Source organism: Macrotis lagotis, chromosome 6 (genome assembly GCF_037893015.1).
Source record: "Macrotis lagotis isolate mMagLag1 chromosome 6, bilby.v1.9.chrom.fasta, whole genome shotgun sequence".
Lineage (NCBI taxonomy): Eukaryota > Metazoa > Chordata > Mammalia > Peramelemorphia > Peramelidae > Macrotis > Macrotis lagotis.
Window position 1 is genome coordinate 10,492,871 of NC_133663.1, and position 15,678 is coordinate 10,508,548.

The following is a 15,678-nucleotide window of genomic DNA, read 5'->3' on the forward strand; positions in this document are numbered from 1 at the left end:
AGAGTCTACCTAACTTTATCTTTTAAAGCACAAAAAAGGTCACAATTCCAGTAAATCTTTTGTCTGAGACCTGCTATTCATATTCTTAACCTTTTTTAAACTACATTTCTTTCCTAAAGAGACAAAAATAAGTCTCTTCAAGAGTACAAATATAGAGTGCTCTCTGGGGTTTGTATTGAGCTCTTAAAAGCAGCACTGCTTACATTCCTGGACCATAGGCCACCGGCTGCCAGCTGTGGACTATGGCCGTTTCATATGAAAAGAGACACAATTGTCAGATCATATGTAGTGTTACTAATGTTAGCTATGAACTGTTTTTATTTAAGACTCTGAACACAATAGCTGAAGAAACAGCAGAAAGGGTCCCAAAGTTTTTCCTATCTCTCCTCCCCCCCTGCTAAGGTTCACCCTCCAACCACCAGTCCACTCCCACCTTTTCCAGAACTATGCCAACCCTTCCCTCTCCTCTCCTTCACTGGTGCCTTCCCATCCGAACCCTAGAAAGCTCTTCCCTGATATTCCTGAGAGAAGACTTAATGTTCTGCTCTAATGTTTTCCTTTTCATTCATTACTTCATAAAATCTATTAGCGACCACTTAGATTAATCAAGAGTTTTTTAGAAATAAAGTTATCTGCACTTACACAAAAAACTGACCATGTACTAGGGCATAAAAACCTAATGATCGATTGCAGAAAGGCAGTAGTGAATACATCTTTCTCAGATCACAATGCAATAAAAATTATATACAATACGGGGCCAGGGAGCTATAGACCTAGAACTAATTGGAAACTGAAAAACTTCATTTTAAAGAATGAATGGACCAAGCAACAAATTATAGAAAGAATTAATTATTTTATCCCAGATAATGATAATGATGAAACAACATACCAAAATCTATAGGATACACTCAAGGCGGCTGTTGGGGGATATATTATATATCTTTAAATGCTTACATGAATAAATTAGAGAAAGAAGAAATATGCAACTAAATATGCAACTAAAAAAATTAAAGAACAAATTAAAAATCCCCAATTAAATACCAAATTAGAAATTCTAAAAATTAAAGGAGAAATTAGTAAAATCAAAAGCAAGAAAACTATTGAACTAATAAATAAAACCAAGAGAAATGTAGTTTATCTCCCAGAGGATTACCCATTGTTGCCATGTTAGTATTATCTATTTCCTCATACTCAATAAAAGGAGGGAAAAAATCATGAGTGATCTTCCTCTGGAGGACATACCCCATTATCAATGAAAGGGCATTGTTTATAATTTTAAATTGACCCTCAAGCAACTGATTACTTGTCCTTATTAAACTTCTTTTACTCAAATTCCTGTAAATGGATTAATTTCAAATACCAAAAACATGTCTCCATTTCAATAGAGTCAAAATAAAGACAAAAATGAATTTTGAATAAACTTATAAATATTCAAATAGGTTTATGGGTAGAATGCAATTCTCATGCTCAGAAGTAACACTCAATTTATAATTAAAAAAAACCCCAACAGCTTATAGGCCAGGAAGAGCTAAGGGGAAAATGAGAGTGCCTGGCCTGAAGTCAGGAAGACATGAATTCAAATCTATCTCAGATTCTTTCTAGATATGTGATCCTAGGCAAAGCACTTAAACCTGTTTGCCTCAGTTTCTTCAACTGTAAACTGAGCTGGAGAAGGAAATAGCAAATCACTCCAGTATCTTTGCCAAGAAAACCCCAAATAGGGGCATGAAGAGTTGGACATGACTGAAACAACTAAACAACTGTAGGCCATTCACAAACTAGCCTCTGCCAAAATCTGATGCTTTAAGAAAGGTAAACATTCCAGAATTCACATGGTAAAATGCCAAACAGAACATATGACTGGGTGGGGAAAGGTATGCCTGTCATAGAACTCTTGCTGTGATCAAGATGGGCCTAAAATCATAATCTTCTCAATTCAATAAAATATATGGGAATCATAAATTATAATTTTATATACCATTATGTCAAAAACAATGGGTTAGGAGAAGCACAAAATTATACACACACTAAATTTATGTTTATATACAACTGCTCTCACAAACATGCCTATAACCACATTTGAGATCCACCTAACAACTTATTTTTGTTCTTCAGTAAGCAGTCATGAAGTCTCCAAAAATAGAATTCCTCAGTAATGCCCATTCAGGGCCTTTGAGAAGTTGAAGAAATGGAGACAATTGTTTAAAAAAAAAATGCATTTCCTTAGAGCAGCTAGGTGGTACAGCAGATAGAGCACTGACCCTGAAGTCAGGAGGACCTGAGTTCAAATTCGACCTCAGACACTTAATAACTGCCTAAGTTGTGTGACCTTGGGCAAGTCATTTAACCCCACTGCCTTAAGTAAATAAAATTTTTTTAAAAATGAATTTCCTTGGGGCAGCTAGGTGGCACAGTGGATAAAGCCCCGGTCTTGGAGTCAGGAGTACCTGGGTTCAAATCCGGTCTCAGACACTTAATAGTTACCTAGCTGTGTGGCCTTGGGCAAGCCACTTAACCCCATTTGCCTTGCAAAAACCTAAAAAAAAAAAAAATGAATTTCCTTCATCAAACAACATAAAAAATCAAATTCTTCATTTATTTATTTTAAATACAATGTAAAAATGATATTCATATTGTTCTCCAAAATACTCATAGGACAGGAAAAAAATACAGAACTACTTTTCTTAACTGTTCTGAGATATCTGTATACAATAAAATGTCATTAGGAATTAAACAAACTCAACTGTTGCCATCGCCTACCTATCTGTAGCTCTCTAATCTAGTAGGACTCTAGAGCTAGAGCAGCAAGGGAATTCAGTGACCATCTAGTCCACTCCCAATTTTACAGATAAGAAAAATGAGATCCAGGAGTCAAAGATAACCTGTTTAAGTCTGTTTGCCTCAGTTTCCTCATCTGTAAAAATGAGGCAGAGAAGAAAATGGCAAACCATGCTAATATCTCTGCCAAGAAAACCTCAGACAGGTTCACAAAGAGTCAGACACAACTGAAAGGACAATGTGCTTAGCCATTCCCTAATCCTCAGGTCTAGATTTGGTTTCTATTCTTTGCTTCCAAAAAGTACTGGTAGAGATTATGATGCCTATGTAACTATTCTTTCTGTTGCTGACTTCCATGGGATTTATCCCTAGAAGGGTGGTAGAATTTCTGGAATGGCCATTTGAGTCATTTTATCTGCCTATTTCCAGAAGGGATTCCCAGTTCAGCCACTAATGAGTTTAGAAGATAATTTTTTTTTAGGTTTTTTTGCAAGGCAAATGGGGTTAAGTGGCTTGCCCAAGGCCACACAGCTAGGTAACTATTAAGTGTCTGAGACCGGATTTGAACCCAGGTACTCCTGACTCCAGGGCTGGTGCTTTATCCACTGTGCCACCTAGCCACCCCCACTAATGAGTTTAGAGGGCTGGTCTTCCAGGCCCCTTCCCTACACTGACCAGTCCCATCTTGGGAACCTTTGTCAGTGTGCTGACTCACAGCTGATCAGCAGGGCGCCAATGGCCCTTCTGGACTGCTAGTTTCCTATGCCGGTCAATGCCATGCAAGCCTTCAGAGCACTCACTGCTCCTATCTTACTACTGGCTTCCATTAATAAATGAATCTTGACAGGCAGAGGGGTCAAACCCAGGAAGATGAAATTTATTCATTGTCAGGCACAGCTGATCAACAGTTCATGGAAAGCGAGGAGCTGTCAGACACAACGGATGTGTTACCTACCCTAAGGACTGTGTAATTTTTCCATCTGACTTTTTCATATGAAAACTCACCCCATTAGAATGTGAGCTCCCATCTGTATGTCCTATGAAAAAAAAATGTTTTAAAAGCATTTCAATTAGAGAAATGCACATTAAAACAACTCTGAAGTACCTTCTCACACTTATCAGATTGGTTCATATGACAGAAAAGAAAAATGATAAATGTTGAAGGGGATATGGGAAAATTGGGACACTAATGCATTGTTGGTGGAATTGTGAACTGATTCACTCATTCTGGTGGGAGATTAAGGAACTATGCCCAAAGGACTTTAAAACTGTGCAAAGCCTTTGATTCAGCAATATCTCTATTAGGTCTGTTATCACAAAAAGATCATAAAAAAAGGAGAAAAGATCCTCATGTACAAAAAAGCTCATAACAACTCTTTTTGTAGTGGCAAAGAATTGGAAATTGAGGGGATGGAAGTCCATCCACTGTGGAATGGCTGAACAAGTTATGGCATATGAATGTTTTGTAAGAAACTGTGAATGGTCGGATTTTAGAGAAGAATGGGAAGAATTAAAGGAATTGATGCTGAGTGAAATGAGCAGAACCAGGAGAATATTGTACACATTAATAGCAATATTATGTGAGGATCTACTCTAGAGTGATCATAGACAATTCTAGCAAACTTGCCATGAAAGATGCCATCCACATCTAGAAGAATAATTATGGAGTCAGCAAGCAGACCAAAGCATATACTATTGTCACTTTTTAAAATTTGTGGTGTATATTCTCTTTCTCATACTTTTTATCCTTTTGTTCTGGTTCTTCTTTCACGTGTAGCTTATATGTTTGTACAAACCATATCAGATTTACTTGTTACCAAATGGAGAAGGGAGAATGGTAGAATAAATATGGAACTCAAAAGCTTAAAAAAAAACGAATGTAGAAAACTATCTTTACATATAATCAGAGGGAAAAAAAAGAATTCCCTGAGGGGACTGTCCATGTATCCCGCTTAGTACTGTGCTTTGCACACAGTACAAGATTACTATACACTTATATTACTCTAAGTCTGATAAGTAAATAAATGTTTTTACTCAAATAAAAATTTAAAATGACGCTTCCTTTCTACTATAAGAATAGGACATATGCAAATACAAGAGGAAGGGAAAAACTGTCTGCAAAGACATTCCCAGACCTACGGGATCTAGTCACCAAGGCAGGAAGGTAAGAGACCTAATGTCCTATGTAGGAAACCAATCTGATGGGAACAGAGTGGACATGAAGTACATGAAGAAAAGGAGTGTGGGAGGCCAGACTACAAGAAGCCCCCTGAAGCCTTGCAGAGGTAGCAGAGGATAAGGGACATGGGCAGAGCTACAGTTTAGGAACAACCATTCAGCAGCTGTGTGGAGTGCCCCAAGTAAAAGGATGTGAAGGCTACTGGCACAATCTGGGCAAGAGATGATGAGGACCTGAAGCAGAGCAGCAGCTGTGGGAGTTGGGGTGAGAACAAACTGGATGAGATTTGGAAACCAGGTAGATCTGGAGACTAAGGAATTGGAAAGAATCCTGAAGAATTCCAAGATTAGGAACCTCAGCAAGAGGAAGGATGGTCCAAGGAACAGAAAAGGGCAGTGGAAGAGGGACAGGTTTGGGGGAAAATATAATCATCTCCATTTTGGCCTCACTTAATGCGTGATGTCTAAGTAATAACTCAGAGATGGTTACCTTGTTAACACAGGGATGAATAAAAACAATGAGATCTGGAGATCAAAATGGGAAATTAGAGAGGATCAGGGTGATTTTTTGGGGGTGAAGAAAATGGGGTTGTTTTCTCAGGATGTCACATTTCAGCTAATGACACAATCCGGGCAGCTAGGTAGTGCAGTGGATAGAGCACTGACCCTGGAGGCAGGAGGACCTGAGTTCAAATTTGACCTCAGACACTTAATGCTTACCTAGTTGTGTGACATTGGGCAAGTTACTTAACCCCACTGCCTCGATAAAAAAAAAAAAAAAGTTGACACAACCAAGTGTAGACAGATAATAAGAGCTTGTAAGATCACAGCCCTAAAATTGTAAGGAATTGCAGACTATCAAGCCCAAGTCTCTCATTTTATAGATGAGGAAACTAGCATCTATAAGCAGAGATTAAAGGGCTTGCTTCCAGTGGTACAGGGAGTGAGCATCAGAGATTTGAATCGAGGTCCCTGGAAACCTAGAGGTGGTCTTATATACACCAGATCACAAGGCCTCTCTCTAAGAGCCTGGGGTTGAAGGCAGAACTTGGAAGTCATTTGTATAAGAGCAGCTGAAGCTGCAAATGTGAATACACTGTCCATGGTCAGTGTGGTGAGAAAATAAAAAGTCAAGAATTAGATATTGAATGACATATAATTCTAGGAAATAGGAAGAGAAAGGAAGGCCAGAACCAGGGAGAGGGCAGAAGGGAGAAATCAACACCAAGGGAAAAGTTAAGGAGAATAAGGTCAGAGAAAAGACTGTTTGAGCAGGGGAAGAACTGACCTTTGAGGGTTCAAGGTCAGAGAAGTGAGCTCGGCTACAATGTGTTCAAGGAGAAATGGAAGCAGTCAATATAGAATATGAAATTTTAAAAGTTTGGCGAGGAAGGAAACAGTTAAAATATCCAATAAACTTCACAAGATGCTTTTTGTTGTAATAAAAGGTTTTCTTTCAGAAATTACCTTTACAATCTAGAGAAATTTAACTGCTCAGATACTTCTTTGCATTGCCAACATGTGAATGAGTGGGGGCCTACTGATGAAAAGGAGCAGCACTAGACTCACATCAAGCTCCTATTTCTTCTTCGAAGCCTCTATTTTTTATTTCAACTTTTCCTTTTGGGAGGAGGTAGAGGAAAGAGGAGGGGAGGGTGGAGAGGTAGGGAGACATAAATGGTTTGGAAAGTGAAACATTTGTGCTTAGAAATGTTTCAGGATAATTGCTACCTGACAGAAAAATAAAAGAAATCATACACAGCTCCCCTTTGATAGGGAGATAGATGAGAAAGAGAAAGAGGGGAGGCTAGGTGGCATAGTGGATAAAGCACTGGCCCTGGAGTCAGGAGGACCTGAGCTCAAATACGACCTCAGACACTTAATAATTCCCTAGCTGTGTGGCCTTGGGCAAGCCACTTAACGCCATTTGCCTTGCAAAAATCTTAAAAAAAAAAGAGAGAGAGAAAGAGAAGGGGGGAGAAGGGAAGATAAGGATAAAAGAGCATCCATCATGAGAATATCAAGCAACCACAGCCATAAGAAAACCTCACTGAGAAATTTTACTATCCAGTGCTTTCTTAAACCGTCACCACTGTATTCAGACATACCTAGATTCTTATAGACTTGTATAATGTGATTTCCTTCTTTCATTTTGTTTTAATGGCTTTCTAATTGGCCAGAATTACTTTAAGCCCACATCAGAGTCTCGTCTCTTCTCTCTCTCTCTCTCTCTCTCTCTCTCTCTCTCTCTCTCTCTCTCTCTCTCCCTCCCTCCCTCCCTCTCCCCCCTCCCTCAGTAAGAATAAAAATATCCACATTTTTGGCCTGCACCACCCAATGTCACCACATCCCTAGGCAGCAAAGTTCAAGGAAGACATCAAGTCCCCCAAACAAAATAGCATGTTTTGAAAAGCCATGGTAAGATTAAATAATCTGTTTATACTAGAAATGCTAATTAGCTTTCTTTAAAAAAAAAAAACACCTCTATTATCTTCAAATTTTAGATGCTGAATTACTAACTTTCTCTTCTGAGGGCAGACAAAAATAGGTTCTAAGGCAGATTATTTGCCAAACTTGGGATCTTCATGTGGTAGCAATGACAAACATCTGGCCATGATTCGGTCTGGAATTTTGACTATTTCTTCCAGGACTGAAAGCAATAAATGCTGAATCAGCTCAAAACCAGCTCAAGGCTCCAAGAACACTGGGAAGATTCAGAATTCATCTGTCCCTCGACTTGTTGAATAGTTCACAGCTGACCAAGTCACAATAATGCCTTAGGGGAAAAAAGGGAGGGGAAGGCAGGACAAAAGCAGCTTTGGTTTGGGAGCCCCACCCTGGGTTGGGGAAATCTGGGAGAGTTGTTTGACAAAGGAAAATGAATCCCTGGGGAGCTTCCTCCAAAGGGCTCCTCTGATCTCCAATCTCCGCACAACTTTCTCAATGGCATTACCATTTAAGATAATGCAAAATAAAAAAAAAAATGCTCCCAATACACACATCGCAAACATCCCATTTGTCCTGGGAGCCAGGAAGTCTTCAAAACCCTCAACAAGTAACTCTCCAATTTACAGGAAAATCTCTCAGAGGCCTGATGATCCACTTCCCATAGAGGGACAATGTTGGGTCTATTTTTCACATCTGACTGGGACTTAAAACTCAAAGCGTTACTATTGCATATCTTCAAACCACAGGAAATCACAACCTGATATACAAGCTTCCAAATTACTTCCTTTATGACTCTGAAAAAATGCTTTCGAGCTCTGGAGCCAGTTTCCTAATTTCAAAGCCACAGAATTCAGTCAAGTGTATACGTACATATCTGACTTTATTAGTGCCAACAACTGGCCCCTGCCCACAAATAGCTAAAAACTGCATACAGCCAATTCAAACTCAAGTTAAGGCCAAGCTGAAATTAAGATCCAGTCACAAATCCAGCTTCATTGAACATTCCAACCTCCTGATGGCCCTGAACTTGTTTTCTTCAGTCCTAATACATGTCCTATCCCATTAGAATAAATACCTACATAAGAAAAAAAGTCACTTAATAACTCCAAACTACCACTAAGCATCAGCGATAGGATGCAATATATACATATTTGAAAATTACAGGGGGTCACAAAGTCCTGGACACCTACAGAAGTTACAAATAAGACAAAAAAGATTTAATAGCCCCAAGAGAAAATTTCTAATTATAAATATTCAAATAAAAATAAACTCTTAAAAAAGCTTTGAAAAGTTTAGGTGGGGCAGTGGATAGAGCACCAGCCCTGGAATCTGGCCTCAAAATTACCTAGTTTAATAATTACCTAGCTGTGTAACCTTGGGCAAGTCACTTAACCCCACTGCCTTGCAAAAGAAAAAAGAAAAAAGAAAAAAAGTTTTGGTAAATTGCTTATTCAAAAGTGAAGCATTAACATTTACAAAGCACATTAAGATTTGCAAAACACATGACAACAATTTCTCATCCAAACAGTGAATTTTCTTTTAAAGCCCCAGATCTCCCTCCAATCCCCACTACTCAATCAAGTGCAGAGGCTCCCTGGTACCTGCTTGGCTCAAAGTCCAACATGAACAGGATGGGCCCAACTCCAGTACTCCTTACACCCATCCTTTCTTCTCCCTTCTTCCTCTCTGACCCAGTGATACTGGACTCCTCCTGGAGGACTTAGTCAAGTCTCTCTCTTAATCCCCTCCCCCATCCATCTTCACTCCACTGATTCTATTTCTCTCATTTGTAGGTAACTTTCTGCTGGTTGTCTCCTTGTGACAGTGAGCTCCTTGAGGTGGACTACTGTTCTTGACCATTTTTTAGATCCACAATGCCTGGTATAACATAGGCATCTAATAAATGCTTCTTGAATGACTGACCATTCGACAATTCAGGCAAGTTAACTGACTTGTCCACAGGCACATAGGCCAGCGGCATCACGATTCCAATGATGCCAGGCTGACTTCCATAAAGGGCTCACTTTGAAATTCCTCCCCAATCTCACCTTTCAAAATCACCCTATAAAGGAAAGTGAAACAAGAAGGCAAAAAAGAAACTTGGTTTTCAAAGCCTTAGACTCCCAGTGGACAAAACCCCAGGCCTCGGGCCAGGAAGACTCATTTTCCTGCATTGAAATCTGGCCTCACGACACTTAGCAGCTGTGTGGCCCTGGACAAGTCACTTCACCCTGATCTGCCTCAGTTTCCTCAGTTTATGAAATGAGTTGGAAAAGGAGGAGGCAAACCCCTTCAGTGTCTGCCAAGAGAATCCCAAATAGAGTCACAGAGTCAGACAGACAACAAAAGACAAAAGGGTGGGTGTTTACTGAAAGCAAACCCCTGGCCCATCCCGTTTACCTAGAACCAGAGATGGAGCAGAAAGAGCCCCAGCTGGAGACCCAGAGAGGGGAAGGGACTGTACGAGGGTCATGGAGGCAGCCTCATTTCAGAGACAAACTGTGACCCAGGGAAGGTGAAGGTGCCCACCACCTGTCACAAGAGGATTGTGAACCTGCCCACCACCTGTCACAAGAGGGTTGTGAACCGGATCCTTCCAGGCTCTTTCCATCCAACATAACAGGAGCACAGGGACCACTTCATTTTGGGCTCCAAAGCCTTATCCATATAGTGTGCATACAAACACTCACTAAATGGAACTATTTCCCTCTGAAAACTTTATCAAGTATCTCTGCCAACATTTCAATTTTATGCACAATTTCTGTTCTTACTGTGTGCTATGAAAACATATGGAAGGCACCAGCTAAACAGAGACCAGGGTCCCAAGGCGAGGACACATCACACATCTGCTCTTTCATGGAGAGTCACAACAAAACTGGGGACACTTTGAGGCCCTTTAATGTTTGCAATGTGCTTTATTCACAATAACTGAGAACTGTGGCAAATTCTTCTTCTTTACTATTTCAAATAAAGGAAAAAGCCACCTTTTCCATTTTGAATAGCAATGATAACCAATTGTCATCACTATTTGGACACAGACTGACACAACAACTTCTCTAGAACAAATCCCCAAGCATGGGGGCCAGCATGAAGGAAAAGTTCCTGGGTTCAGGGGGCTAGGATGGAACCAAAGTGAGCTCTGGCAGAGGCCTGAGAGAGGAGCCAGATCTGACAAAGGCTCAGCAACACTTTCTGATATCCTACCAGGCAAGAAGGGGCCTCCAGCTGCCAGGCCAGTAGCCCTCCTCAGGTCAGACAGAGCAGGCCAGTGAGTAAATGGAGAAGAAAGCTAGGTGGGCAGCAGGGGGCAGCTGATTTAGGGATTTGGAATCTCAATGTTTTCAAGAGGTAAAAATGTGGGCAATTTAGGTATCTAGTTAGGACAGCATCAAAGGGCTAACTTAGATGAAATTCCTCAGTTTCTGCCAAACTTTTCCATTTACATAAAAATAAAAATTATCCTGAAGTTTTCTGAATGTAACCCCACAAGATCTCAGTGTATTTGGAAATCTGCACAGAAACAGCACCTGCCATGGCATCTCTCCAGCCTGCGATAAAGCCATGGCATAGGCCAAGGGCTCTCTGGAGAGTTCTAGATTGCTGGGGATCTAGATAACCCACACCTGCGCATTTTTCCTCTTCCTACTAAAGAGTTTTCATTAATTAGAGATGAACAAGACAAGAAAAACCAGATTAACCTGAAAGTAAGCTTAAGGTCACACAATTAAAAATATCGAACCAGGAACGTTACCTCATCTGCTAGAGTACAAAGCAAACATACTAACTGTAAGCCACAGAGAAGGGCCCTTCACCACCAGTCAGGCCAACTCCTCCATTTTCAGATGTTTCGGCCCAAGGAAGAGAAAGAACCTACCCAAGTCCCAGTGACAGCATCTGAACCAGTTTTTTTGACTTTCAATTCAGTGTTTTTTGACAGGACCATCTGGGTGTGGTCAGAAGCAGCTCTGGGGTTGCAAGGGGACCTGGAGCCTAGTTCTGATAGATACTCACAACCCACCCAGGGTGCTGTTCAAAGGATTTTGTGTCTATTATTTCCCTTTACCTTCCCCAGATCCCCAGGGCCAGAAGCAGGCCTGACCTTTCTGCCAGCATTCTATCCACTACCATCACGCTGGGTTTCTCAAAACCCCTCAGAGGGCAGAGCTGTGCCAGCCTGCCAATAACCTGCCAATCCCAATTCCAAGAGCAGAATGAGACTGGATTATCAGTTCAATTCCAACTTCCCAGTGTATAAAAGGACATATGTCCAGTCCTTGCTCTAATAGCTTTGAAGCTGGCCTTTCAATGATTCCCTCCATAAGATGAACTCATGGAAGAAGGCTCAAGAGCGCCTTATCAAAGTGTCCCTTCTCCAGAGACTGAATCCCAGACCCCGGGGATCAGTGGCACCTTCCAGGGCCCTTCCTCATCCTCTAAGTCCCCTCTTACTATCCACTCATTCCTCCTCTTTACTTCTCTAGACAAGTTCCAGGATATGACCCTGTCACACCAGGGTATGACTTCTTGAAGAAAAGAAGCATTTTTCTTTCAGCTGTGACAGCATTCAATAAACAAGAATAATTTCTTTTTCCAACCCTCTGGAACATCTCTGATGATGAAGAGAGCAGCACCAACCTTCCAAAGCAACCAGCTGATAGGCATCCCCAGAGGAGCAGCCAGAGACTGATGATTCACCTAGCAGAATTCTATCCACTAGTTCTATGGCATTTGACTGGCATATGATCAAAGGGCTATGATAAAGAACTGGACATTTGAGCAGAGGGTAGAAGAGGAGACTTATCCTTCCATTTTATTAGGTGCTGCTTTCAAACGCTTTCACATCCATGTCACTCCACCCCCACCCCCCAGCCACTCTCACCTCCACATGGAGTATCTCGATGGCGTTGTCCAGCAACTTGACTTTGATAGCAAGGTCTTTCTCTTGCAGTCTGGCAGACATCTTCCCCCCGGCTGAGGACAGGCTCTGCCCTGGCTCCAGGGTGCTGACCCCAGTGTGATTCAGGCTCCCCAAGCGGTTTCCTGGAGTCTCCAGGACTCTGTAAGTTCCTTCAATTTCTCCCATGATTCAACAGCAAGGAATGATCACTACAAGGAACAGGGAAGGGAGAGAAAACACCAAAATGCCTGATTACTGTGGTGACCACATAACAAGACATTCAAATGACACTAAAATGGCACCCACATTGTCCGAGTACAACAAAATGATGATTCTCTGAGTTCCTCAATATCTTGTATACCCCTTGATGGTAGGGACTAAATTATTTCTCCCTCTGTCTTCTCAAGGCAGAGCCCAGAACCTTAAAAATGGTTTGTTGTGGTCCAACTGCTGTGGAGATCAACCTGGAACCATGCCCAAAGACTCTCAAACTGCGCATAAACTTTGATCTAGCGATACAACCACTCCTACAGGGGTCTGCACCCCAAAGAGATCAAGATCAAGAGAAAAGGACCCACAGGTAAAAACCATTTATAGTAGCTTGTTTGGTGGTGGCAGAGAATTGGAAACTGAGGGGATGCTCTTTAAGAGGGAAATGGCAGGACAAGTTGAGGTATGTGAATGTAATGGAACACTATTATTGCACTATAGGAAAAGACAAGGAAGGATTCAGAAAAACCTGGGAAGACTTAGATGAGTTGACAAAAAAAATGAAGTAAGCAGAATCAGAAGAACATTGTCAAGTCACAGCAATGTTGTAAAGATAATCAATCATGAAAGATTTGGTTACTCTGATCAATACAATAATTCATGCCTATTCTAGGGGATTCATGATGAAAAATGCTATCCCCCTTCGGGGGAGAACTACTAATGAACTCCTGAATGTATACTGAAGCATATTCTTCCCCTTTCCCTCACTTTTCTCCTCCCACCTTTTTTTTTTTTGCAACCTGGCTAATATGGAACTATATTTGGCATGATTTCATATGTATAATGGGTATTATATCCCTTGCTTTCCAAATGAATTAGGGTAGCTTACTGGAGACAGGGTGAGGACTTTGAATTCAAAATGAAAAAAGGAATATTAAAAAAAATCAATTTGAGAAGTACTCAAACTCAAATGCCCAGAATATTCAAGGAAACCATCCCAAGATGTTCCTTCATCATTTGGCAAAAACACACATACACAAAAGGATATATATTACAAAAAATAAGTCATTATGATTGTTAAGCAAAAATAGATTTATTGTGATTAGCTATGCATGTGAGGCTTATGAAGCATTTTTGCAGCATCTGTTCCTATAAAGACTACCAAAGAGAAAAGAGATGCATCAATATTAATGAATATAGCTAATTTGTCCTATCATTTTGTAGTACACATATTTTAGCTTTTATCTTCCTTAAACAGACCTACAAAATCCCTAGCTGTCAACCTTAATATTTTCTAAGTGTTTCATTTTGCCCTTTTCCAAATGACAAACATCTGAATGTGGACTCCCCTCCTTGCCAAAGGGGAGGCAGTATATGTTTATGTGGATGGCTCCAGCTACACACCCACACAAACACTGCAAGCTTACCAGGGCGGGTGAGGCTGTCTTTTATAGTCATCTCACTAGCTTCCCATCCTAGCCCCAACCCCAATTCTTCCAATAAGTTTTTAAATAGGATCATAAGATGATTTTGTTCACCAGCTGTCTGGATTACACCTCTAGTTCTAGGGTTCTTTCACCAATATTCCAGCAACCTCCAAAATGGATAACATTTCAGAAGCCCTCACTTTAATACCGTCATACTTTAGCTGTTCATCTTGACTCAATTATTATTTCAACTCTACACTTGGATCTCCCTTCCCTCAACTTCGTAAAGGTTATACCAAAGACTAAAATAAAACAACTGCTGTCCTTGAGAGGTCTATACTCAGAAACAAGTAAAGAACCTAAGGAAATAAAGCAAAGGGAGGAAGGGAGAAGGTTTTGTGGGAGCAGCCCTTCCAGCAGTTCCCTGACTAGTCTCAGTACTGAACAGTATGTATTCAATATCCATCTGAGCATGCTCCAACAAAGACATGTTCAAAGATTTCCTGAGAAACCCAGCCTCCAAAAGATAAAGACCCCTACAAAGGAAAGCTCTGCCCTCAGTCAGCTACATGTCCTCCCCACAGGAGTTCTGTTGGGTTCAACGGACCTGCCAAGGGTGATAAGCTCCTGGAGCTTAGCTAAGCCCTTTGGTGACAGACAAAGCTGAAGGGCTCTCAGCAGAACTGGCCACACCACAATCACCCTTCCCAGGCAGCTAAGCTTTTCCAAGAGAGAGGTTTCATGAAAGGCCATGGGGTATGGGCAAAGAGAGCCCGGCCACTTGGGAGCCAGGACAGCCCAGTTTGCATCACTTGAAGTGCCTCCTGGGAGCTATCAGTAGAGCATGGAGGATACATGGAATGGCAAAAGGAACTCTCTAAGGAAGGTGCAAGATAAACTGGAAATACCCAACTGAGGGAAGAGTATTTGAGCTGGGACCTGACAGAAGCCCAGGAGGGCAGGAGGCTGAGTTGAAGGGGAGAGGAGTGAGGGACAGCACTGAAGCCCAAAGATGGAGGGTCAGGTTCTCTGTCACAGAGCCCAAAGAGAGGATTTCTGAGCAAAGCCCATCAACTAAACTAACAAACTTTTATTGCATCTTGAAATTAAATCTCCAATCGTTTTCCATTCTCTTTTAAAAAAGCAAGCTCTTGGTAACAGCTTTTCCACAGAAATGGTTCCCTTTGTAGTCCTGAATACTTTATATATTAAAAACATTCTTCTGAGAAAGGGCCCTTGGCTTCCCCAGCCTGCTATCCAAATGAGAAACATCCTTCTCTAGGCAAAGACATTCTGGGCAAAAGCAATGTGGTGCTCTATTTCTAGGAAGATGACAAATATCAATAATAGCTCTGCAGGCTCTCATCACCATCATCTCCATTAGTTCATTTTGGTTTTATAGGTTTTTGCAAGGCAAATGGGGTTAAGTAGCTTGCTGAAGGCCACTCAGCTAAGTAATTATTAAGTGTCCGAGGCCACATTTGAACTCAGGTCCTCCTGATTCCAGAGCCGGTGCTCTATCCAGTGCGCCACCTAGCCGCCCCGGTTCATGTTTCTGTAGCACTGAAAGATTTACTGAACCCTGAAGAGGTAGTATAGTTAGTCCCATTCTGCAGATGAAGTTCAGAGAGGATACAAGACTTGCCCAGGGTCACACAGACAGTCTATGTCAGAGCCAAGATGGAAGCCACCACTCATTCCATAACACCATATGGAAAACGAAAACTGTTCTGCTAACCT

At 41.2% G+C, this 15,678-nt stretch overlaps 1 protein-coding gene across 4 annotated transcripts in view; it reads right to left on the minus strand.

Annotated features, from left to right (window-relative positions):
* FARP2 (FERM, ARH/RhoGEF and pleckstrin domain protein 2) overlaps positions 1–15,678 on the minus strand; it is an 84,876-nt gene that overhangs the window by 66,745 nt on the left and 2,453 nt on the right. For all 4 annotated transcript variants that reach the window (XR_012469291.1, XM_074190687.1, XM_074190686.1 and 1 more), the window contains exon 2: positions 12,284–12,510. Coding sequence is in view for 3 of the 4 variants with exons in the window: in XM_074190687.1 (XP_074046788.1) it covers positions 12,284–12,487 (204 nt within the window). In the remaining variant the exon portion in view is untranslated. The remainder of the gene's footprint in view (positions 1–12,283; positions 12,511–15,678) is intronic.